This window comes from Trichechus manatus, unplaced genomic scaffold (assembly GCF_000243295.1).
Source record: "Trichechus manatus latirostris isolate Lorelei unplaced genomic scaffold, TriManLat1.0 scaffold00015, whole genome shotgun sequence".
Lineage (NCBI taxonomy): Eukaryota > Metazoa > Chordata > Mammalia > Sirenia > Trichechidae > Trichechus > Trichechus manatus.
The window spans coordinates 12,108,369-12,132,117 of record NW_004443951.1 but is presented as its reverse complement, the minus strand read 5'-3'; the positions used below and the strand labels follow the sequence as shown (position 1 = coordinate 12,132,117).

General features: G+C 44.6%; 1 protein-coding gene across 6 annotated transcripts in view; it reads right to left on the bottom strand.

Annotated features, from left to right (window-relative positions):
- Window positions 1-23,422, bottom strand: part of ERI3 (ERI1 exoribonuclease family member 3) — a 147,567-nt gene extending 124,145 nt beyond the window's left edge. The window contains exons 1-3 of one of the 6 annotated variants that reach the window (XM_004371816.2): window positions 23,035-23,422; window positions 20,990-21,065; window positions 8,069-8,346 (exon numbers count right to left, since the gene is read on the bottom strand). In XM_004371816.2, coding sequence (XP_004371873.1) covers window positions 8,069-8,346; window positions 20,990-21,065; window positions 23,035-23,169 — 489 coding nt within the window. In that variant the 5' untranslated portion in view covers window positions 23,170-23,422. The remainder of the gene's footprint in view (window positions 1-8,068; window positions 8,347-20,989; window positions 21,066-23,034) is intronic. The other 5 variants (XM_012554286.1, XM_023727132.1, XM_012554285.1 and 2 more) reach the window with 5 other exon arrangements.
- Between the last annotated feature and the right edge of the window lie 327 nt (window positions 23,423-23,749).

Sequence of the window (23,749 nt, the reverse complement as noted above, 5' to 3'; positions counted from 1 at the left end):
CAGCTTGGGGGGCTAGTGTCAATCTAGGAATACTCTTCTCTCAGGCTTTTAGACTGGGCTATGGCTCAATTTCCACAGCTAGAGCTCAAAACTCATCACATAAATGTAAGATGTAAGTCTGTGGGGGCTTTTTAAGTGTTGTGAACACCCAGGATAAGAGGATAAAAAATAATCATCCCAATGGCATCTTAATCAAAATGATGCAGGATCGCTTTCCCCAACAAGACACTGAGATGGAGAAAGCTTCTCCTAAAATCAGTTTCCTCATGTCAAACAACAGAGATTGGTCTACAAAAAAAATGTAATCAATAGAGGGGAGAAGAAAAACAATCAGAAACAGGATGGGGGAAGGGAGAGGTGAAGCCTAGAGACTTATCCTGAATATTGCCTTGGCTTTTTTTTCTACCACCCCTCCTGACGTGCTGGCTTTCAGTTTCTAGGGCTGTATACCTGTAGCAGAGGAGCCCTAGTGGTACAGTGATAAAGCACTCGGCTGCTAACTGAAAGGTTGGCAGTTCAAACCCACCAGCCACTCCAAGGGAGAAAGATGTGGCAGTCTGCTTCCATAAAGGTTATAGCCTTGCAATCCAATGGGGCGGTTGCACCCTGTCCTATAGAGTCACACTGAGTCAGAATCGATTCAACAGCAACACATTTGGGTTGTTTATACTGTTGCTGCTGCTCAGAGGAAGAGTTCAACCCCCATACCAGGTGACCGTCCAGTTACCTCCACTCTTGTTACCCCTCCTGTTTCTTCATTAATCTTTCCTTCCACACTTTTCTCAATGTCACAGCCAGCTATTTATCTGTTTGAAGGGTCTAAACCTCCCTGGTCTATTGAAGGTGGGTCTTCACATAGGATGCCTAGCAGATCCAGATCCAAATTCACAGTACTTTGGCGAGGGAGGTCTGTCAAGTCATTTTCCAGTTCTTGCTTCTCCCTAGAGACTCAGCAGCCCAACTCGGCAGCTACCGTCAATGGTAGCTGAGGTATCAGATTAGCCCTCTCTGCCAATGCCTCAGAGCCTCAGCTGACATACTTCCACACTGACTCCCTCACTCTGTTTGCCCACACTTTATTGACTAAAGCTCTCTTAAGTCTCTTCTAGCCTTCCTGCTCTCACTTACACCTCCCAGTAAGATCGTCTAGCTTCAATGTAAAAAATACCATGTAACTAATACAGATAATCCTACTAACTGAACGGTGAAATATTTGCCAGGGTCAGTCTTCATTCTCCCTCTCCCTCATTTTCAACATTCTGGAAAACAAGCCTGCGATCCAGGTAAGTTTTTCTGGACTTACCACTCATCCTGGCTCTCTGCAGGCACCTTCTCTCGTTCCTGCGACAACAGTTCTGAGAAGGCTCAGGCAGACTTGGCCCTCACACTTTTCCTAAGTTTCTCATAACACGAAGGCTTTGTGACTCTCCTCCTCCCATGGTGGGAGCAGGGCCAATCACTCCCGTCCTTTAAGGTCACAGTGTACTGCATACTTCCCGACCTTATGGTAATTATCATGCTGTTCAACGGCTGTTACGTGTGTCTACCCTTCTTGACTATGAGCTCCTTGAGGGCAGGGGCCATTTCTTACTTGTCTTTACATCCCCACCACCTAACAGAGAGCTTCAAGTTGCTAACGAACGAGTAAAAGGAGGTCTTTTCATTGACTCTAAGGTGGTTACAATGAAGTCCTCCTCATTCCTTTGCTGACTTAGTTGGTTTTGTCAAGTCCAACAAGAACTTTTAAAAGGCAGCTCAGTGTCACTGTTATTTTACAGTCCCTGATTTCATTCACCGTTTATCAATGGCCCTATTCTTTACAGCTCTTCCCCACCACCAACCTTAGCCCTGTGTCTAACAATATCTGCATTCCAACATCTGTCTCAGTCCTGGGGCAGCCACCAGCAGATAATAAGAGGCTGGGGAGGTGCTTCCTGATTTGTACTACATTATGTGGGGATCTTGCTACCAGTGACCCAGTGTTCCCCAAGGAAAGTTCCTGGCCCCACATCCAGGCCATTCCATAGCCTAACTACAAACCATAGCAACTTGAAGGTAGAAGCCCTAGGGAAGGTAGAGAAGCAGTATGAATACAGCAAATAAACCCACTTCGATTCCATCTCTGCTAGGCCAAACACACAAGGCAGCACCACCATGCATCAGTGCTCCACTCCCCAAGATGTATATTTTACTTCTACATTGCTATGTCTGTTCCAAATAAAGAAGGACCCTTCGGCTTTCATGTGTAGTTACAACAGGGCCAAGACCTGGATACAGCAAAGGCTTGTTCTCATTCAGGGAGTACTAGTGAGGAACCATAGTGAGTGTCAGGGTAGGCCCAACCCTATAAGGGACCACCAGGAAACAGCTGCCTGGGAGGGGAGAGGAGCGGGAAGAGGGAAGTACCACATTCATGGAGGCAGAGACAGAAAGGACAAAAGGGCCTAGTGGGCTGCCCATTCCCACCACCATCACTGGCCACCAAGAGAGAAATTCATTTATAATGACCCTGGCAGAAGAGATGTGTTAATGAAGAGATATAACTAAAAAGAAAGGCAATAACTGGTCTGATGGGCAGGGGAAAAATTATTCCAGAAGTTGGGAGCCTGTGCAAGAACACTTACGGCTCACGCAGTCATCATAACTCAGCCCCCTCAAGCATTTTGTGCTCTGCTTATGGTGTTAACTTTAATGTCTTAGCATATAACACCATCCGCACTAACACAAAATACTACACACGCCAGATGAGGCTGAGTTATAGTTGCTGTGGGAAGCATAAGTTTGAATTTCCTGATTTTGGTGCATTTAATCTCAACCATAATGTTACATTAACGTCGGTTTTGCATTTCATTTCCTAGTTTAGAAGAATAGCGTCAGTGCCTTCGCCTGTCTGTACAAAGTACAGGCTGACGGGGGCCACAGGCAGAGGCACCATCATTCAACAACTAGGAACTTGTGCTAAAATGCCCAGACAAGTGGGGAGAGAAGGGTGGAGTCTTTCCCTAAAGAAATGCCTTCCCATCCACTTAGACTGCAGCAACTGCCCACTTGGAGACTGCAGGAACCAAGAACAGAGAGAAGGAAAAGAACTGAATACGGAGCAAAGAGCAATATGTCTGAATTGGGGGAAAGGGGGGGGTCCCGCCTTTCAGCCTTGAATACAGAAGAAAGGTATCAGTGTAGTTTGATTTGTAGGGATCTTAACCAATTTCCTATAAATTTTTCTAAAATCCCTCTCTCACAAAAGACTAATACTGATGTACCAGCAGCTCTAGGTCATACTGAAATCTCCCAAATGCCTCTCTTCTATATTCTTCCTTCTCCTCCGTGACCATCAATCTTCTCTCCACCTCACCCTGCAAAAATAACTTTGCATCTGGACAATTTTCTACAAAAGAGAAACTCCTTTACTCATAGTTCTAACTCAAAATGCAGATGGAGTCTCTTCAAGGTTTCCTAAAGGAAAAAAAAAGTCCCCATGGACAAAGGCCAAACACTAGAAAATCTCAACCCCAAAGGTCATTTTTCTCCGAAGTTATGGGCACTTGAATACAGATGAGAAGGAAAACAGTCGGTAGGGCTGCTGCAAAGCAGTGAGAAAAAGACTACACCCAGGAGCCTGATGGATGGCCTGAGAGAACCCAGGGAGGGAGGGAGGCGGCAGCTGGGCCATCAGCTCCCCAAACGGGGAGAGATGGGCTGCCCCCTCCCTGGCCATCCCAGACAGCTGAGGTTATGTCCTCCTCCCCATGTACTGTGGCCTACACCTCATTTTCCTCACTTACATTTGCTTTTGTCTCTTCTGAACAGTGAGGTGGAGAACTTGCCCCAAGGTTAAAGATGCACAATTAAAGATCCCACCAAAGCTTTCAGGCTGCTCTTTGGGCCTCAGGGTCACAATGCCATCATTCGATGCACAGCCACACCAAAATGAGCAACATGAACTCCTACTAGTGAGGACAGAGAAGCCACATTCTCCTAGACCAGGGAAGATCTACTTCTATATTAGGTCACAATTAATTCCTAAAACAAGAAAGAAATCATAGTACTCAAATCTAGAGCCCCTAAAACATTAAACCACCTAAATTAACGTTTAAGTGAAAAATGTTTTCAAATGAAAGAGTCTCATAGTCAACCAATACCTATCATGTTAATCTGAATCAAAACATGTAAAACAATCTAATAAATGTAAAAAACCAGAACACGAAAGCCTAGTACTGGCAAACCGATCACTCCAGTTTCACCTAGCTGAACAAAGTACAAAAATAAACAGCAAGAAGATGACAAATGGAAAATACCAGATGTTTTACTGTGTTTATAACCAATAGCATTACTTACCCAAGTACAAACAGAGCTACACCTGTTAGTTTTTCATGATGGCATTCCTTTAGGACAGTCCTAATAAGCTGACTCAGGGACTTCTGAAAACCAAAGACAGACGAGAGGCCCCATGCCAAGCCTTCAGATAGGCCCTGGCCAGAAACTAGTTTCTGTCTCTACACACCTGAGGAATATGACACACTCCCGTAAGAATCAGAAGTGTACTATGTGGAGGCCTCTGAGTATGGAAAGCTCCTGGAAGCCAGGACAATGGGAGCTGGTATGATTCTAATTCACAATCCCAAATCTACCCCTAGGAGGCATGCAGACCTTACCCATAATCTCTGCTAAATGGACGGCCATCAAGCCATTCTGAGAACAATTGGGAAGGCTAACATAACTTGTATACCATATTCTAGCCCTTTTACTGTCTCTTCTGAAATTCATTCTCACCCTAAATCTCAATCTTTCCTACTTCAATTTTAATTCACTTCTTTTTTTGTCCTTAGTAAAATGAAAAGCAAGCTATTATCATACTCCTTGGAACAATTAGGAGCCCTTGTGGTGTACTGGTTAAGAGCTATGGCTGCTAACCAAAATGCTGGCAGTTAGATCCACCAGCCACTCCTCAGAAACCCTATGGGGCTCTGTCCTATAGGGTCGCTATGAGTTGGAATCGACTTGATGGCAGCGGGTTTTTTTGTTTGGAACAACTACTTTCCACATGAACTTACTTAGCTCTCTTCTTTATCTCCAAATCCTATCTTTGTGCTTCTAATCGTTTTTATTGCTACTATCCTGAGCTTTTCCAATTTTCTTTCTTCCCTTCTTGACCAAAATACCAAAACATAGGGGCTCTAATGAAGATCTGACCTATGATGGTCTCAGTGGAAGGTTACTGTCCTATCTGCAACTGATGACTTCTCCAATCCATATTCCAAGCTTTCTCTGAATTCTACCAGGATCTTGCTATCTGCAAACTTTAAAGAAGAAAAAAAAGAGGTGGGGGAAGAGGAGGAGGAAGCTTTAAGTTGCCACTAACAAGTCTCAAGTCACTCCTGATCTGCCCATCCCTTTCCTGAGGGTGGTCAGATGGGCAATCCAACATAGATGCCTAGCCCCAAACTCACTTTCCTACCTGTTGATCACAGCATTGTGGAGGCTTAATGAAGTCGAGATGCATTACATTTATCACTTGGCTTAGACCCACTCAAATCCATCACTATGTCACAGCAAGAAGTTAGATTGATCTGACAGGATTTGCTCTTCTTCACAAACCCATGTAAGTTATTACTCAGTACCCTACGCTCTTCTAGCTGTTTGCTGATTGATTATCTGACGATCAGGTCAAGTATCTTCTCTGGAATCACAGTAAACTAAGGGGTCTATAATTTCCAAGATCATTCGTATTCCCCTTTTAAAGATAAGCAAGACGGCAAATGCTTCTTCCTGAGTTCTTTAAAGTAACAGCTAATGCTTTGCTAATAATGAACCAGGGCAGCCAATTCCTTAAGTGCCCTTGGAATCACATCATCAGGGTTCATTGATTCTGGAGATAATCTTTACTCAAGCACATATCCTCAGAAACAGCACGAAGCCCTATTGCAGCCTGGGTCTAGAGGGCCTTGGTGCCTAGATCTGGGAGGGAAGTTGGTGATAGAAGTGATTTAAATCTGTAATGCATTATGTCTTAAGCATTGGGGGGAAAAAAAAAATGTCCTTGAAGGAGAGATGAAAGGTGACATTAACAGAAAGACTAAATTGGGACATGTGTCAGGCTAAAGCCTCAGAACAATAGGAGGACCCTCTGTAGGACAAGAGAACAGACCTACATAATTATCTGAGCTTATAATCTAACTGAAAAGGTAAGAAAACATACATAGGCACGTGCCAGGAGGCAAAGTAGTAAATGCCATAAGGGAGATGCCAAGTGATCATGAGTGTTCAGAAGAGGGATGAATCATAAGCAACAGCGATGTGTTGAGTTTTAGACTTAGGTCCCATTAGGGCTTACTCAGCAAACGAAATCTACATCAGTAGGAAAATAATATGGCATTTTAAGATATGGATCCCTGATTCCCACTCTGGGAGAATCTATACAACCAAAGTTCCCAACCCACAGCCCAGGCATACCCACCATGCAAGGAGAAACTCCAGCAGTTTTGGAAGACAGAGAAGACTCTACAGCAAGGGCAGGAGCAAGAGACAGAGAAAGTAAGGGTGGCTAAGGTAGCTCACAAGCAGCATTCCTTTTCATTCAAAGTTCCTTCCCTTAGAACATTCTCCTTATCTGGCTGCTGTCTTCCCAAGCCTCAGCAGACCTGATTCCAATGCCCTAAAGGCAGACCATTACTTTAAGGGAGAACAGGAAAGAGCAGAGGAGAAAGGGAAATGTAAAGGGGTTGGAGTGTCTGCTTTATGTAAAATAAACTACCATTCTAAAGACAGACCCCTTTCTGGAAAAAACCAACCATGAGAAACGAGTCTTTTATCTTTGAATTAGCCCCACTCCTCCCTGCCTCTCAGTGCCTGATGCAGAGGCCGTCTTCAACCTCTTCTGCTTACTGTCAATTGAAAGTTGCTCCCAGAGCAACATCTATGTATCCCGAAGTTACACACCTGCTAACCCTGCCCCACAGGGAAGAGTACAGACCTAGAGTCAGGCATACAACAATGAACTGCCACATCAGATCCCAAACATTCCCCTAAAGCAAACACCAAGCACTCTAATATCACCTAGCACGGTGGCCTATGTGCCTCATTGTTGCTGGTCCAGGCTTCCTAGTGGCACTATCTTAAAAGGTACAGGGTCTCTGAACACAGTTGGTGACTAAGAAAAAAAAGCAAGCAAAGAAATTTTCCTTTCCAAGGGACCAACAACGGTACTTGTTCAGGGTGTCTAATGCTATATGACAAATCATCCCAAAACTGAGTGGCTTAAAACATAATCATTTATTATCTCTCACGGTTTCTGTGAGTCAGGAATTCAGGAGTGGCTGGGCTAGCTAGTTTTGGCTCTGGGTCTCTTTTGAGGTTGAAGTCAGATGTCCGCTGAGGCTGCAGGTATCTGAAGGCTTGAATGGGACTGGAGGATTCACTTCCAAGATAGCTCAGATGGCTGGCAGGACGGCACTAGTTTTGGGCCAGAAGGCCCAGTTCCATGTGCCTGTCCATGGGGCTGCTTAGGTGTTCTCATACATAGCATGGCGGCTGGCTTCTCCCACAGCAAGTAATCCAAAAGACGAAGGCGGATTGCAATGCCTTTTATGACTTAGCCTCAGAAGTCACACACTGACTCTTCCACTATATTCTACTGGTCATACATGGCTAGCTCTGATTCAGTGTGGGAGGTGACTACGACGGGCATAAATACCAGGAAGCAGAGATCATTGCGGGCCATCTTAGAGCTGGCTACCACAGAACTCCGTAAAAAAAAAGCAGCAGCAGCAAAGAAGAAAGGAGAAGAGGGAAAAAAAGAGAGGAAGGATGGGAGAGAAGAAAATATTTTGACAGCAAAAGCTGAGACCAGAGAGAAAAAAATATGCCCAGTTCTCCAAAGAGACCACTTCTCGGGTCTACCTTACCCTAGCATGCCTGAACCAAGTTCTGCTTCCTAGGCAGGACCTCCAGATGAGTAGGAAAAAGCTAGGAAGACATGAGAAAACTCCTCTGGGTCCCAGGAAGCAAGATTATCCTCCCTCCCTTCTTGCCCACCCCACCTTTTCTCAATCAATGATACAGCAGTTACCTGAGGATGGATCTGTGGCTTGTCACACGTGGCCTCAAAGTCCAGCACTAAAAAGTAGTGATACCTCTGGGGAGGGAAGGACACCATTGCTGCCATGGATGCGCCAAAGCCGTGGGCCGCCAGCTTTCTGGTGGATATGGAGCAGAACTCCGGAACACCACAGGGAGAAAATAAGTGGGAGCCCAGCACTTTTCTTGCTCTTGAAAGTAAATATGAAGAAAATCGAGCTGCTCCAGTCTGTAAAGGTGCTAGCATTGAACATCCAGAAGCATCTAAAACTTAGGGGAGGAAAGTTAAAAAAAACAAAAAAAAACAAAAAAAAAAAACAGAGCCTGAGTTACTCCCCTCCCACTGTGGCCCTGTTCCACCCAGTCTTCAGGAATAATCACGCAACATGAACCACTGCCCAGTTTCTGGGCCCCTTTTCTAAATCACAGTATTCATTACTGAAGTTCAATACCCTAATGCCGGCACCTGCAGCATTATTAAAGCTCTGAGTCTCCCCGATTATTCTCAAAACAACATGCAACTGGCCTTCATCTTTAAGTGGCGCTTTCAAGTTCAAAAGAAAGAAATTCTGTGGTCACTTTTCAGGTGGCAACAGTTAAGGGTCCCAAAGTAGCAAGAGGTGACCCAGTTAGACAATCAATCCCGGGAGCTAAGTAAACTCAGACTTAACAGTGGAAAATGCCCACGGCTCTCTCTTCAGCTCCTCCTTTATGAGCCATGTGCCCCTGGCTTTCCTGTCTGTACCTTGACATCTCCACATACCCTCCTCCCCCAACATGAAACAGAACTAAGTCAATCACAGGGAAGTTTGTTCAGTATATTCTGGTGGCTCCCCAACCCCCACGCTAGTGAGTTGCACCCTGGGGGAATGAACAATGCCTGGAGAGCACAGCTGGTAACAGCCTTAGGCTGTCCCATTTGCTGCCTTTAGGCTCACTCTCCACTAAAGGCCCTGGATGATTGCGGGACTTTTTTAAATAGGGAAGAAAAAGAGAAAACCCAGATGTGGCAGTAATGCACGCATTGCTAAAAGTCTAGTAAAGTCTTCTGGGTGAACATGTGCAAAAAAAAGTTTGAATCACTTTTCCTTTAACAGTTTTCCCTCTAAATTTGTAGAATGTCTGCTCCTCAGAGGGCTAACGAAATAATAAAATCAAAGTCTAAAGTTTTACTCACAAATAACTCAAGTTTCCTAAAAAAAATATAGGAATAAAGCAGAAATTTTGCATGTTTCCCCTTTTATACACAACACTCAAATTTCCCTAAACTTTAATCCTCAAAAGGAGCCACAGTGGCGCAGTGGTTAAGGTGCCTGACTGTTAACCGAAAGGTCGGCAGTTCGAAATCACCAGTGACTCTGTGGGAGAAAGATGTGGCAGTCTGCTTCCGAAGAGATTTACAGCCTTGGAAATCCTATGGGGTCACTAGGAGTCGGAATCAACTCAACAGCAGTGGGTTTGGTTTGTTTTTTTTTTAATCCTCAAAGTCAAACAAGAAATCTCGGTGCTCAAAACAGAAATGGCTAAAGTTTATGCCTTCCAAAGCCCCATTACAACAGAGGCAAAAGCTTGCCTCTGAATGGCTGCACGTGGGCACCCAGCTCCCTCAGCGTAAGGTAGAGGAAACAGCACCCTGTGAAGCCCACAGCATATTCCAAGGCAGTGAGGTCACTACTAGCTGAGCAGACATGAGCAAGAACAAGAATCACTTCTCTTCCCAGCTCTTCATGACTCACTGAGTGAACAGCAATAACTTAGGCTATATGCTATCGCAGGGCCTCAATTTCCCTGTCCCTACAGGTTAAGAGCTCGGCTGCTAACCAAAAGTCAGCAGTTCGAATCCACCAGCTGCTCCTTGGAAACCCTATGGGGCACAGTTCTACTCCGTCCTATAGGGTCGATATGAGTCGGAATCAACTCAACAGCAATGGGTTTGATTTTTTGGTTTATAGTGTGATTCGGAGCCCTGGTGGTGTAGTAGTTAAGAGCTCGGATACTAACCAAAAGGTCAGCAGTTTGAATCCATCAGCCGCTCCTTGGAAACCTATGGGGCAGCTCTACTCTGCCCTATAGGGTCACTATGACTCAGAATTGACTCAACGGCAACAGGTTTGGTTTTTGTTTTGTTTTTTTTATAGTGAGATTCTATGGAGATTCAGTGGCTTTAAGGCCAAAAAGTATTTTAAGTTCTTCATGGATCCTACACAAGTGCAGCAATTGTTTTCACACAGCTTTATAACCTCTCCAGAAATGCAGCTAAAATTCCTCAGCCCAGGGTAGGCAAAGGCTGGCTTGAGTTTCACCATGGAATCCCTTGGAAAGGTAAAGTGCCAATACCCCTTTGAAAGCCTGAATCCAAAGTAACTCTTCATATCACCCACTCCTGAACAGCAGTGGAAGCCCTGCTGAATGGGGGAAACCAGCCTGCGCAGATTTCCCATCCTAGTTAACACACAAGGGCTTTTGAAGGTTTTAATGTTCTCCAATGCATGTATACAGTATATATAGTATATACAGTCAACCAGACCCCATCTGCCAAATACTACAGGCAATTAAGCACCATGATTAAGGAGGTCTGAATCCTGGAATATTGCCAGTTATTAGCCATGGTACTGTGGGCAAGCTCTGTTTCTCAATTCCTCACCTATAAAATGACAATAATGATAGTACCTATTCCTTGAGAGTGAAATGAGATGACACATGTGAAGCACTTACAGCAGTGTCTGGCATTGCTCAATAAGTATTAGCTTACTATTATTGGCTAGGCCCATCTGACCAAGCCTGGATTCCCATACTCTGGGCCTACAAATCCAGTTAATTCATAAACCAGCCTCAGAGCATCCCTAGAATGCTCTGGACCTCCCATATAGCATACTATTTATACCCCATCCCCTCCCATGGACAACACATTCTTGACCAGAGCTCCTCTTTCTTGCAGGCCTCACTTTCTCACTTGATTTCATCCACATCAAAAAGTCCCTCCTGTAGGAAGTCTTGAGAGTAGACATTAGGAGACAAGCCTTCCAGATGTCAGCAACTGGGTTCTATACATCTCTTACTTCTAACAACAAAGTTCAGCTCAAGTCAAGAAACAGAGGGCAGCTCTTCCTCTTCCCTTCCTGACCAATTCAAAACTAAAGCCATCAGGTGCAGAAGACCAAGACAGGTGTCTACACCAGTTGGATTGGGGGGGAACCAGAAGGGGGAGTATTAAGAGTCCAAGCAGGGAGAGGAGGGCATCCATGCAGAAGCGGGGAGGCACGTCAGAAACCAACTGGGAATGATGAGGGCATCCATATGGAGGCAGTCTAACATGGGGAGTCATAAGCAGGGTAAAAAGGCACCCATGGGAGAAAAGGGCAGCAGTAGCAATGGGAGATTAGTTTACATACAAGGGGACTGATCAAAGAAGTAGATATATTAAAGACAATAGGAAACAGGTTTCTCACTGTCAGGGAAAGGAGTTAATATATGAAAAGGGAGAAAATTAGAATGAACCCTATGCTGTTGGATTGGAAGTGGAGGTAACAGTGTGAACTCACAGTTTCTGATACAGATAAGATACAGAAATATAGATGCAAATGTATCGATATCATGTATATATTTATATGCAAATAAATGCACACAAGCATATATATTTTCTAGTTCTATCTACTAAGAGGTCTGACAGCACAACACTCCAACAGCAATGAGCACACCTAGGACCTAGATCTGGCCTTCTAAACATTCTTCCTCCACTAAAAAGAACCAAGGCTCCTTGGAGAAAGGGCTCATTCCAGAGCTGTGGCAAGGAAAGTATAAAGTGAGCCCGGAACATTTTGTGCCAGAAAGCAAGGAAGTGCTCAAAGAATGATGGGAACATGTCGAAAGGACACAGAAGCCAGCTAGAAGGGACCCCCACTGGCCACACAGGGAACAATTTTAACATCACGATAAATAATGATTGTAATGGATTACAATGCACTGAATAAAAGGAAACCAGGAGTCCATGAAGAGTTAAATAAATAAATAATAAAATTAAAGTTTGATGAGGAACATCTACATAGTTTCAAAGTATCACCCCACAAAATGCTTATTATATACGATGAAGGGGTGGATATTCATAATGGAGAAGCCTGGCAGACACCACCTTAATCACGTGATCAAAATGATCATCAATAACGGGATAAATCAAGATCATGCACCACCTGATGGGATGCAATGAGAAAAACAAAGCATCGCTTCTGTGATATTCCTATCAAAGATGCATAATCTCAATATAAACATGAGAAAATATCTGACAAACTCTAACTGAGGGACAGTCTACACAATAACAAGCTTGTCATCGTCAAAAGTCTCAAGGTCATAAACATTCAGGAACGTTTAACGAGGAAAGTCTTAAAAACTTTTAGAGACTGTTGTTGTCAGGTGCCGTCGAGTCGATTTCAAGTCATAGTAACCCCATGTGACAAAGTAGAACTGCCCCATAGGGTTTTTCTTTTCGGGAGCAGATTGCCAAGTCTTTCTCCCGTGGAACTGCTGGGTGGGTTTGAACTACCAACCTTCTGGTTCGCAGCCAAGTGCTTAAAAGTTGCACCACACAAAACCAAACCCAACCCATTGCCATTGAGTCAATTCTGACTTATAGCGACCCTACAGGACAGAGTAGAATTACCCCATAGGGTTTCCAAGGAGCCGCTTGTAGATTTGAACCTTCAACCTTTTGGTTAGCAGCTGAGCTCTTAACCACTCTGCCACCAAAAACCCATCACTGTCGAGTTGATTGCTCCTTAAAAGGAGACTGGAGACTTAATAACTAAATGTAATGGCATTATTTTGAAGTGGATCCTTTTGCTACAAAGGACATTACTGAGACAACCAGCAAAACTTGAATGGGATTTAAGGATTAGATGGAGATAACGTATCACTGTTAATTTCCTCATTTTGATAGCTGTATTGTGATTAAGTAGGAAAATGTTCTTGTTTGTAGAATATACAGTCAAAGTATTCAGGGGTGATGGTGCATTAGGTTGGCAACTTAACTCTCAAACAGTTCAGGAAAAAAATTCTTTGTACTGTACTTCCAGCTTTTATGTAAACTGGACTGTTTCAAATTTCTAAAAAATTATTTTTAAATATCCATGTGCAATGTGATTAAAAAAAAAAAAAAAACAGAAAAAACAGTATGTGAGGGTGCAATCTCCCCACACTGCTCAAGGAAGGTAGACTGCATGCTCTCTTCTGGCAAGAAGGCTGGTAAAAGCCAACACTCAAAGCATCTCTCAGCCCAAACAGTCTCCTCTATCCAGCTAAGTCTCCAATAAAAGACCACCACTCAGTGCCCCCCCTGGATGGGCACTCCTGCCACCTTTAGAGCCTTCTCAAGAAACACCCCTGCACTCCCTGCAGGGGCGCCCCACCTGCCCTTGTTACCCCCTAGGATTTCCCTTTCCTATTGATGTCTTTTTACTTTGGTCACAAGTTTGCAAAATATAAGTCTGTAACATCAATTGGAGCTTTGAGTAGCTAGCTGAGGGACAGAACTCAAAAGGAACAGTTTATGAGCCTATGTATTTCTGCAGTGGTGGTTCAGTGATGGAATTCTCACCTTCCACGCGGGAGACCCAGGTTCAATTCCCGGCCAATCCACCTCAGTGCAGCCACCACCCATCTGTCAGGAGAGGTTTCCATGTTGCTATGATACTGAACAGTTTTCAAAGGCACTTCCAGACTAAAGGCCTGGCAATCTACTTTCAAAAAATCAGCCAATGAAAACCCTATGGATCACAAGGGTCTGAACCTGTTTGCATAGGGTTACCACAAGTTGGGCGCTGACTCCACGGCAGCTAACAACATCTCTCATCAAAGACCAAGATTTATACACATTTCTTCTCAGGCATCCTTTCCCTTCTCCTAGCAAAATAAAGGTAGTAAGTTGCCTATGGCAAGGAGGAAAATGAATGATTCCCTCCTCAAAATGAAGGGACCAGCCTCCCAAGAGAGACAAGAGAGGGGTAAAGAGGGACTGCCATGATGCCAGGCCAGTTTGGAGAAACAGGCCTGAGCCACAGCCCCAGGAGGATGGTCTCTGTGCAGAGTATTTACACAACAGACAGCAATGGCTCCTCTGCAGCCATTACTGTCTATCAGGTAAATAACGCGAGTGCCAAAACACACATTTAATGAGGGAAATAATATGCCTTTATAAAAAGACTCAATCTGTATTTACCTGAGAGACCAAAGAAGCACCAAATCACCAGATTAGTGGAACCACAGAGGAGTCATTCTGGTGTCTTGGGTAAATAGACATTTTATAGCCTTCCATTACTGGATGGGGGAAGGGAGGCGAAGGGAGGGGGCTATCCTTTAATATGCACATACACAGGCCAGGGGAGCCTGGGGGATGGGAAAACAAGAGAAGCCCATCATGAAATATGTGGTCTACTCCCACCCCACCTCCCCAACGACACATACTTGGAGTCTCTGAGGGAGGGTGTGGGTTTGTACCATCCCTGGGTTGAATCCATTCCATTAAAAGCCAGCCTGGGCAGGGAGGGGTACATTCCAGAGAAACTCCAACGCACCACAAGCAGGTTCTGAGTCTAGCTGACTGGAAGCACCTGAGACCACTACAGCTGTGGCTTCCTCAGCTCCTAGTCCTGGGGCAAGTCCCTGTTCCAACTTGATCTACAGTATCAGAAGTCCTCAGCACTCGAGCCACAGAGGCAACAACAAAGAACACAGTAACACCTGTCTGGAACTCGCTCAGACACAGGTTTCATCTTAGGCAGCTAAAAATAGTGCCAGAGAAAAATATAAACTGCATGCCTTCAAAAGTCATAATCTTCAGTCTAATGAACGCATTCTTACTGCCAGAGCACTTTCTGTGAAAATCACAGACTGTCAAAAGATGAAAAACTCAGAGGTAACATAGTCCAGCCAGCCAAGGAAAAGGAGGTCCAGAAAGAGAAAGGGACCTGCCCAAGGTTCACATAGCAAGTCAGAGTAAAACTAGAACCTCAGGCTCCCAAATCCCAGGCCAGGGCCTCTGCCCACTGCTCCAACACAAAGAACAGGCCTTACCATTCATCCCCTAAGCTTTCTGCAGTCTCAAGAGGCCTGGACCTCTGCTGAAGATGAGAGTCCTCTGCTGAAGACAAAACAAACATGACCTCCCAATGGCCCAAAAGTGGAATGGAAGCAGGAACTCTAAAGCTGGGTCCTCACCCCCAATAAAGCACTCCCCTCCTCTCTAAACATGTTACTGCCCTGGCCTGCAGGAATAGCCACTACTTCTTCTAGGATAGGGCTAGAGAGCTCTCTCAACATCAGAAGCAGCTGCTAATCCCAAACCATCAGCAGGGCTAAAGTCACTAAACGCCTTCAGGACATCAAATTTGAATGCAACATTGCAGGCCATAGCAGGCTTGCTCTTCCCTTCCACTGGCCAGTCTCAGAAGCTCAAGAGGGCACATACGAAGAAGTGATTGTGATTTGCCTGCTGTTTGTGAACCCATTAGCCACGCTCAGTAGCTTAGGCAAACTTCTTGCTGGGCCAAAGCTGGGAGTCGTCTCTTTGCAAAGTTCCGCAAGTGAGATGCAATCCCATCGCACACTACAGTGGGCAAAGGCTTGTATCCTAAGACATCATAACAGGCTAGAGATGGAGGGAGGAAAGGGTATAGTACCCTCATCCCTTTAAGCACTTCCTCCCACACTTATGGACAGCACCTGACCCTAGAGGAGAGGTACCCAGAACTACTCAAGCACCTCCTATACCCCTCCTTCCAAGATGGAGAACGGACATAAAAGCAAGGAGTCATACAATCCAGTTGTTAAACACCCATATTAGACAAACCTGGGTCTAAATCCTGACTCCACCATGTATTTTTTGTAATAATAGCCATAAAAATAATACCTCTTTGGGGGTTATACAATTCAATCATATGATGTATATAAAGTGATTTGCATAATACCTGGCACGTAGTAAGTGCTCAATAAATGAGAGCTCTTGTTAATAAATGAGAAAGAAGAAATTGAAACTCATATTCTGAAAATCTACTATAAACCAGGCACTGTATTGGTGACATCATATTTTATCTCATTTAATCCTCCCAACTATCAAGCAAAATTAGTAACAGTATTGCTATTTTGCATATGAAGAAACTAAGACTCTGAGGTGCTCAGCTTCAGGGCCCTGCTCTCCTCTCCCAAGCCTAATGGTCCACATTTTCCCACTTGACTGATGCCCCCGATCAGCCATAGGGCTAACAACACATTATCAACTTCTGCTTTTCTTTGGAGGTAAAGTGTGACTACACAACTCAACCATAAGCAATAATTAGGTTTGTTTAAATCATCCAAATTTGTTTTCATAATTATCTTTTTTTTTAATATTACATAATTTTCTTTTTATATCTTAAAAAGAACAACAAATTGTACCCTGGGCACAAAAAGGAGCAACAGGGTGTGGTGCCTTGGATTAACACAACTGCAGCACAAGGAACGCAAAGCCTCCGTCCGGCCAAACACAATTCTGGAGGAATTAATCCTCCCATTTTACAGAGTGGAGAAACTAGGAGACAGAGTTACAACCAGCTCTTGTTCAGGTCTCCAAATATGACGTTTCCCTTTACAAATCTGGGCCTTGGCAAACGCTACTCCCTCTGTTTTGGAATCTACTTCCTCTATTTTTTACTAGGCAAATTATCACTCCTTCTTCAAAATCCAGCTCAGCTCAGCTCAAATCTCTTCTTTTTAGTTGCTTTCTCTGGCACCCCCTAACAAAATTAATTGCTTAAGAGTGCTCCAGTAGCACAATTTATTCCTATTTCATAACTTTTATCACACTTTATTGTAAGATTTTTAGGTATCTGTTTCTATTACCAGTAATTTTCAGGGAGCTAGGGGAGCCGTGGTAGCACAGTGGTTAAGAGCTCGGCCGCTAACCAAAAGGTTGGCAGCTTGAATCCACCACCCATTCCTTGGAAACCCTACAGGCACTTCTACTCTGCCTCATAGGGTCACTATAAGTTGGAATCGACTCAGTGGCAATGGGTTTGGTTTTTCTTTTTGGTTTAGGGGAGGGTGTAAGGTAGCAGGTATATGTGGGTATCTGGTATGATAATTTCTTCGACTTGTTTTTTGTCAGACCCTTTAATGCACTTTGAAATTTCAAATAACATTAAAGAAGAGCATGAGGCTTGTCTTTCTATATAAATGGTGCATGAGTTTTAAAAGTCTTGAGAAACACTGAGCTGAACACAGATACTTAAGGACAAGGACCATGTTTTATTCATTTCTGTATCCCCAGCATCCAGCACAGGACCAGGCACAAAGTAAATGTGAGTAAATGTTTGCTGAATGAATTAGTATGCCCAAAGTCATGATGCTAAGTGCTCTGGAATCAGAACATTCCAGAACAGAGCAGAGCCCTAAGCACCAAGCAAAGATTCTTTTTCTTTCCCCTTCCTTTTTTTCTGTCTCTCCTTCCTCCTAGCCCACCCCATCGTGTCCTCCCCAGTTTAGAGAGCGAGAGAGAATTACCTTGGTGCCAGAATACTATTAAAAGGATTAATTTAGGGACCGGTGTTTGGACTGTCACATCCAATCACTACCCACAGATCTACAGCTTCCCAAATCAGGCTCATGCAAAGAGGAATCAATTGCAAGGACACAGAGGGTCTGAACAGGCATACTAATGGCCTCCTGAGGTGCCAGCGGCCAGCTCTGACACTCCCATAAATTATCTGCCTTTTGATTTTACCTGTAGCTGTGGGGCACAAGGCACAATTTTGAACATATCAAAGCAATCCCTCGTAACCCAAGGCTCCCCCAGGAATGTCCCCAAAGGAGGACAGGCTAAAAACAATGACCCAAAGGGAATCTGCTTCCCAAACAGCCCTGGTCCTAGCAGTGATCAGTTAAAACCCAACAGGACCAAGTGGATAAAGTCGGACCCAAATTAAGGCTAACACATCTGGACAAGACATGCATCAGACTACAGTTCTGCAATGACTATTCATCTCTCACTCAAGGGAAGAGAAATCACAGCAATAAACTAATACAATTTCATCTGGAGGCAAATCTGCTCCAGCTCTGACAGCACCTCACAGCATGACCTCAGGGAATGCACTTAACCTTCCTGGGCCTCAGTTTCTTCACATGGGTAACAGGGACAATAATGCTGACCCTCCGACCTAATTCGAAGAGTGGTGGTTAAAAGTAATGACAAAACATTCGAGAGGCAATTTACAAAGATGCAAGGCCACAATGGTAGCATCACTAAAAAATCATCCCAAAGAGACAGGGAGAAATGGATTATCATACTTTGGTGAATTTCTATCAGGAAGCTGCTCACTCAATTCACGTCACTGATGGTGCTGGGGCTAAGGTCCACCCTGAAGAAAGTTCTAGGATTCTGGATGGCACTCCTGCTGTCTGAAAATCTCCCGTTATGAAGAGCAGTACCTTGCTTTTGTTATAACTTCCTCCTGTCTGCTGGCTGCAACCACCAGGGGCTATGCTTCTATCACATGGTCACAATGACAACTGAGAAGGTCCAAAACAGACTAAGCCAAAGGCCAATTCACCCAATTGCTAGCCATTTTTAAAAAAATTATCGTGTAAAATACTGTTAGTAATAAGAGTATCATGACACTCTCCTAAGAGTGTTAAATCCTTTAACCAACTCTAAGAAGTTCCATTATTTCCATTTTACAGATGAGGAAAGCAAAACTCAAGAGAGGTACATCACTTGTCTAAGGTCACATAAATACTGTTATCAGAAACCTATAGGATCCAGAAATGCAAGTTCACTGGGGCTTGTAGGAGGAAAAAGATAAAGGGAAAGAACAGGCACAGGACTTTCAGCTCTAACCTTTTCATTGGACACTAATAAATACTTTATTTGGTCCCTGTGCCTGACATGTACCATCATACCTAAACTGGGAGATGTTCTCAAAACCAGGAAAAGGTCATCAGTTAGCCACAAGCAAGGAAAGGAGAGACTGAGTAGGACATACATGGGATGAGGACAATTCACTAGAAAGCTTAGAAAATGGGTCCTCCTCTATGTGTATACTCAAGAAATTCAAAGCAAGTGAATTAAGCTATGAGCCCCAAGACCAAGATCTCTTTCAGGGCTCCATCTATTCCACAATTCCTTCAATAGAAAATAGTTCCCAAACCCCTTTATTTGATTCTACACCAACTTCTTCTTACATCTTCACCAGTCTGTGAAGTAGGAGCCGGTATCTCCAATAAATTCTGATAAGCATCCCTTAGGCTCCAGTAGATGGCCAGGAAATTAGTAAAGAGAATCAGTATACACATTTACACAAAGATTTAGTTATACTCAATTTTTAAGGGCCAAAATACTGCCACAAAGGGGGAAATATAAGAATGCGGACCATGTAACTGCCACAGCCTCCTCACTGGTCTCTCTCTCTCCACGATTATCCCCTCCAATCCATTTCTTACACTGAAATCAGAGCAAACTTTCTGAAGCACAAATCTAACGTCAGTCCACTGCTTAAAACCTTTTAATATTATTGCTCTCATGATAGTCTAATCCAGGGATCAGAAAACTACAGTCCACGGGCCACTCCGACCCACCACCTGTTTTTATAAAGTTTTGGTGGAACACAGCCATGCTCATTTGTTTATGTAATGTCTATGGCTACTTTCATAATACAACAGTAGAGATGAGTGGAGTAGAGTAGTTCTAACAGTGATCTGCAAAGTCACTATTTACTATCCAGCCCTTTACAGAAAAAGTTTGCCAATCTCTGGTGTAATCCATCACTCCAACCCTGTCCCACCCAGTCTAATCTTAAAACCTTATAAAGGCCCTGGCCTCTGCTTACCTTTCTTTCCAGCTTGTCTCACCATATTCTCCTGTCCCCTGACCATTAAACACTGTTTCAACCACCCTGAACTTCAGCTTCTCAAACTCCACAAGGCTGTGATCACACTTCGTCCCGCATCTCTCAATTTAATTCTAAGCGAGGAGATTACTTCCTCTGAAAAGGCATCCTTGAGCCCACAAGTCTGGGTTAGGGTCCCTTCTAAGTATTCCTTCAAGCACCTACATTTCCCTGATTATAGGACTCTCAGAGTGTATTGTAACTGTCTTCCCCTATGAATCTAGAAGCTCTTTGGTGCCAGGGACAGCCGTCATGTTCACCACTACAATTCCAGCATCCAGCAAAGTTCTGGCCCTTAGTAGGCTCTTCCAAACCAAAACCAAACTCAATGCCATCAAGTCGATTCTGACTCACAGCCACCGTACAGGACAGAGTAGAACTGCCCCATAGGATTTCCAAGGAGCGGCTGGTGGATTCGAACTGCCAACCCTTTTGGTTAGCAGCCGTAGCATACCATAGCTCTTAACCATTGTGCCATCAGGGCTCCAGAGTAGGCTCTTATTTACTGAACAAATGGCCTCAGAGCCCTTAGATATCATCGCAGTCCACCTTTTTAGACAGCCCCTGATCCCTGCAAAATGGAGATAAGCTGGGATTAACCATTCATCCAAAGGTGACCCATAACCCAAAATAAACCAAGATCCCAAAGGCCTTGGTCAAATGCATTATCAAAAGCCAAATGAATGTGTTTCTTCCTACAGTCTTAAGATGTGTATTTCTAAGAAAGGACTACGCTAGCTCTACTCAACCATCCTAAACCTAAAAGCAGGTGCTCATGAGATGCTCATAAAGATATCAAGACAGAACTTGCGGATTTGTATCCCTCACCTCCAACTCCCACCACTTTATAGACTTTAGATGAGTTTCAATAGGCTTTGAGCATATGCTGCTTTATCAGTAGAAGCAACAGAGAAGTACAATCTGTACCTGCTCCCTAGCCCCCACCCATAAAGCCCAAAGAGAAGAAAGAAGACAAGCCAAATTTGACCATGCAACAGGATTCTCACCTCTCCTTACTTCGAAGATGCCAAGACTGGCAGCAGGGGATGCTGAATGTTCTGTGAGAGCTGGAAAGCCCCAATGCTGTGGATAAATACAGATTTCTGCAACAAGTCTATTTCAACATCAAGGATCAAATCCCCATAGGGCTACCATTTGAAACAATTTAAGGACCACACTCTGCCTCAAACTTATAAACCCAAACTACCCTGGCATTACAGCTATATAGGGCAGTGCCCCTACAGAGCTTTCTGAAGCTAGTACTGTATTTCTTTTTAGAATGATGCATTTTGTGTTCTCCAGTAGTATACTTCCCTTCCTAAGGAGGCATATCTCGTAGAAGCTCTAACATTGACAATATCTGAGCTTGGACTGAGAAAGATGGCCATGAAGGATAACCTCAACCCCTAGTTAAGGAGGAAGCGCTGGTAAAGCTGACAGTATTCAGAAGTCAGGGAAGCGAGGCTGGACTAGGGTTGGTGGGGAGGGGTTGGTTCACAAACTCACAGATCATACTGCAAACGGTCACGTAGACCAGTGAACCATTCCAGGATACTTCCAGGTCTGCCTCAAGTTCTAAGACAACCAATGTAACTAAATTCTAAATCAAATCATCAATGTACATCTACCCTTTATCACCTAATGCACACCTTCCAAAGGACTAGAGGCTGCAGAGGTGTGACCTTGCAGGCTAGCAACGTCCCTTGCAGAAATATCTAGGATTGGAACGAGTCTATATCTATCTACCACTCTACACATTCAAGAGTTTACTGAGATCCTCTAGGAAAAGGCCACTCACCAACTTAACCCACCACAAAGAAAACACTTTTCAAAATGAAAGGGAATAAAAACACTTTTATTTGGAAATTTCAAGTTGGAAGGAGAAATCTCAGTCAAGCTCTATGACCTAGCTAGCCAATTATTTACAGGATCTTTGGGCAGGAATTGTTAATGAGCTTTTAATTTGGAGTGCTTAAATTGCCAAAGTGCTCTGAGCTCCAGTGAAGCACCACAGAATCCATAAAGGAAACCTTATCAATCACCTCCCGGCAGCTCCCTTCCCCATCCCCCACCTCTCTGAGGAAAGGCAGCCAAGTGGGTTTCTAACCAAGATCACAGATACACACATTAGTGGAGTCACACTCCAAGTCCCTGTTTATAAATTGGCTTTTAAATGGTAGGGGACTCAGGTATAATATACTTAAGCTCCACTCACGAACCCACTAAAACAAAGAATGCTGTGTATGATAAAGTCAGACAAAATAAAGCAGAATTTGATGAAGCCAATTTCTGGTAGAAACTCTACAATCAAAAATCATTCAGCCAATCACAACTTACTATATAGTTCAAATAGAGTCTAGCCTTTAGCCAATAGGATTTATGTTTAGCTGCCCTTCAGCAGGGAGACTGATGAAATGTCTGACAAGAGTAAATGCCATAGAAGTGGCCAGAGACCTCTAGCATCAGTTTGCAAAGTCCACCCTAAGGACAGAATCCAAACCCCAAATGTGGGGCCCTATATCCAGCATCTTCCAAATCAACAAGGAGCAGTTATACTTTGCAAGAATTCACAGCCAAGCCCCAATCCAAGTTCGTGCTTTTTTGTTTTAAGAAAACACCTGTTGCTGGACTATTTGCAGGAAAGACAAACAGAAAGCTAGCCATTATCAGGCCCCTTATCACTCCTCCTACCATCACCACTACCATTACGCGTTTACAAAAAGGGAAACTGCTAACCTTGAGTATCTGTGTGTTGGGAAGGGAGAGGGGAGATGTTCTATTGACTATTTATCTCCTTGCTCGGTTTCTAGCTCTGGTCAAATCCCTCTCTTCCCTAGTAATCTCAGGTAAGAAGTCAGCCTCCTTAATCACCTCACTTTGTCTTAAAAAGCCCTACCCTGTTCCTTCTCCATTAGAACGTTACTCAGTAGATCATGCATTCAGGGTGAGCACATGAGCCAGCATCCCAGGCCACACAAACTGTGCGCGCCGCGACCCTCACCCCACATGCATTAACCAGGGCCCAATATGGGGGGCCTCCCGCATCACCCACCCCGGGGTGTTGCCCCCAATTCGGGCCCATCCAAGTCCAGGGGAGCGTAAGGGGAGGGGCAGGGGGCCAGGAGACCAGCCCTCCTTCCCAGGGCCGCCCCCGCCCCCCGTCAGCTGCGGGAGAAGTTGTCGCCATGGCAACGCCCCCTCCTCGGGGCCAGCGCGGCAGGCTCCCTTCAGGTGCAGGCCCCGACGATTCCCCCGGCCTCAGCAGGCGCTCAGGGCAGTTTACGGCGACGGGCGCGGCCTGCGCCGACTGTGGCGCTGGCCAGGCCTACGCAGGACCAGCTCCGCCCGCTCCCCACCGCCCGTTCCCGGCCGCCTCAACAGCGGCAGCCAGCACCACGAGTCCACAACACACCGACTCACCTCCGCGCACTCTGACCCCGACCGACGCAGCTGACGGGCGGGCGCTGTGGCCAACCGCGGAGCCTGGCGCCGGCTCCTTCAACCAATGGGCTGTGGAGGGGCGGGGCTTCCTCTCCCCAAGCGTTTGCTATCCCGCCGACATGCGCGCTGAGGTGTGTCAATATGGTGGCCCTCAGTGGCAGACCTTATGGGACTTGTAGTTTTGAGGGTGCATGTACGCAAATGAGAGTGAATGGGAGGGTAGATGGGGTTCACTTCTGAGCTGGAAAAGGAATTTTCTTATTTATTTATTTTTCCCATACAAAAATTTATACATACATTGTTATGTGACCCTAATTGCTCTCCCC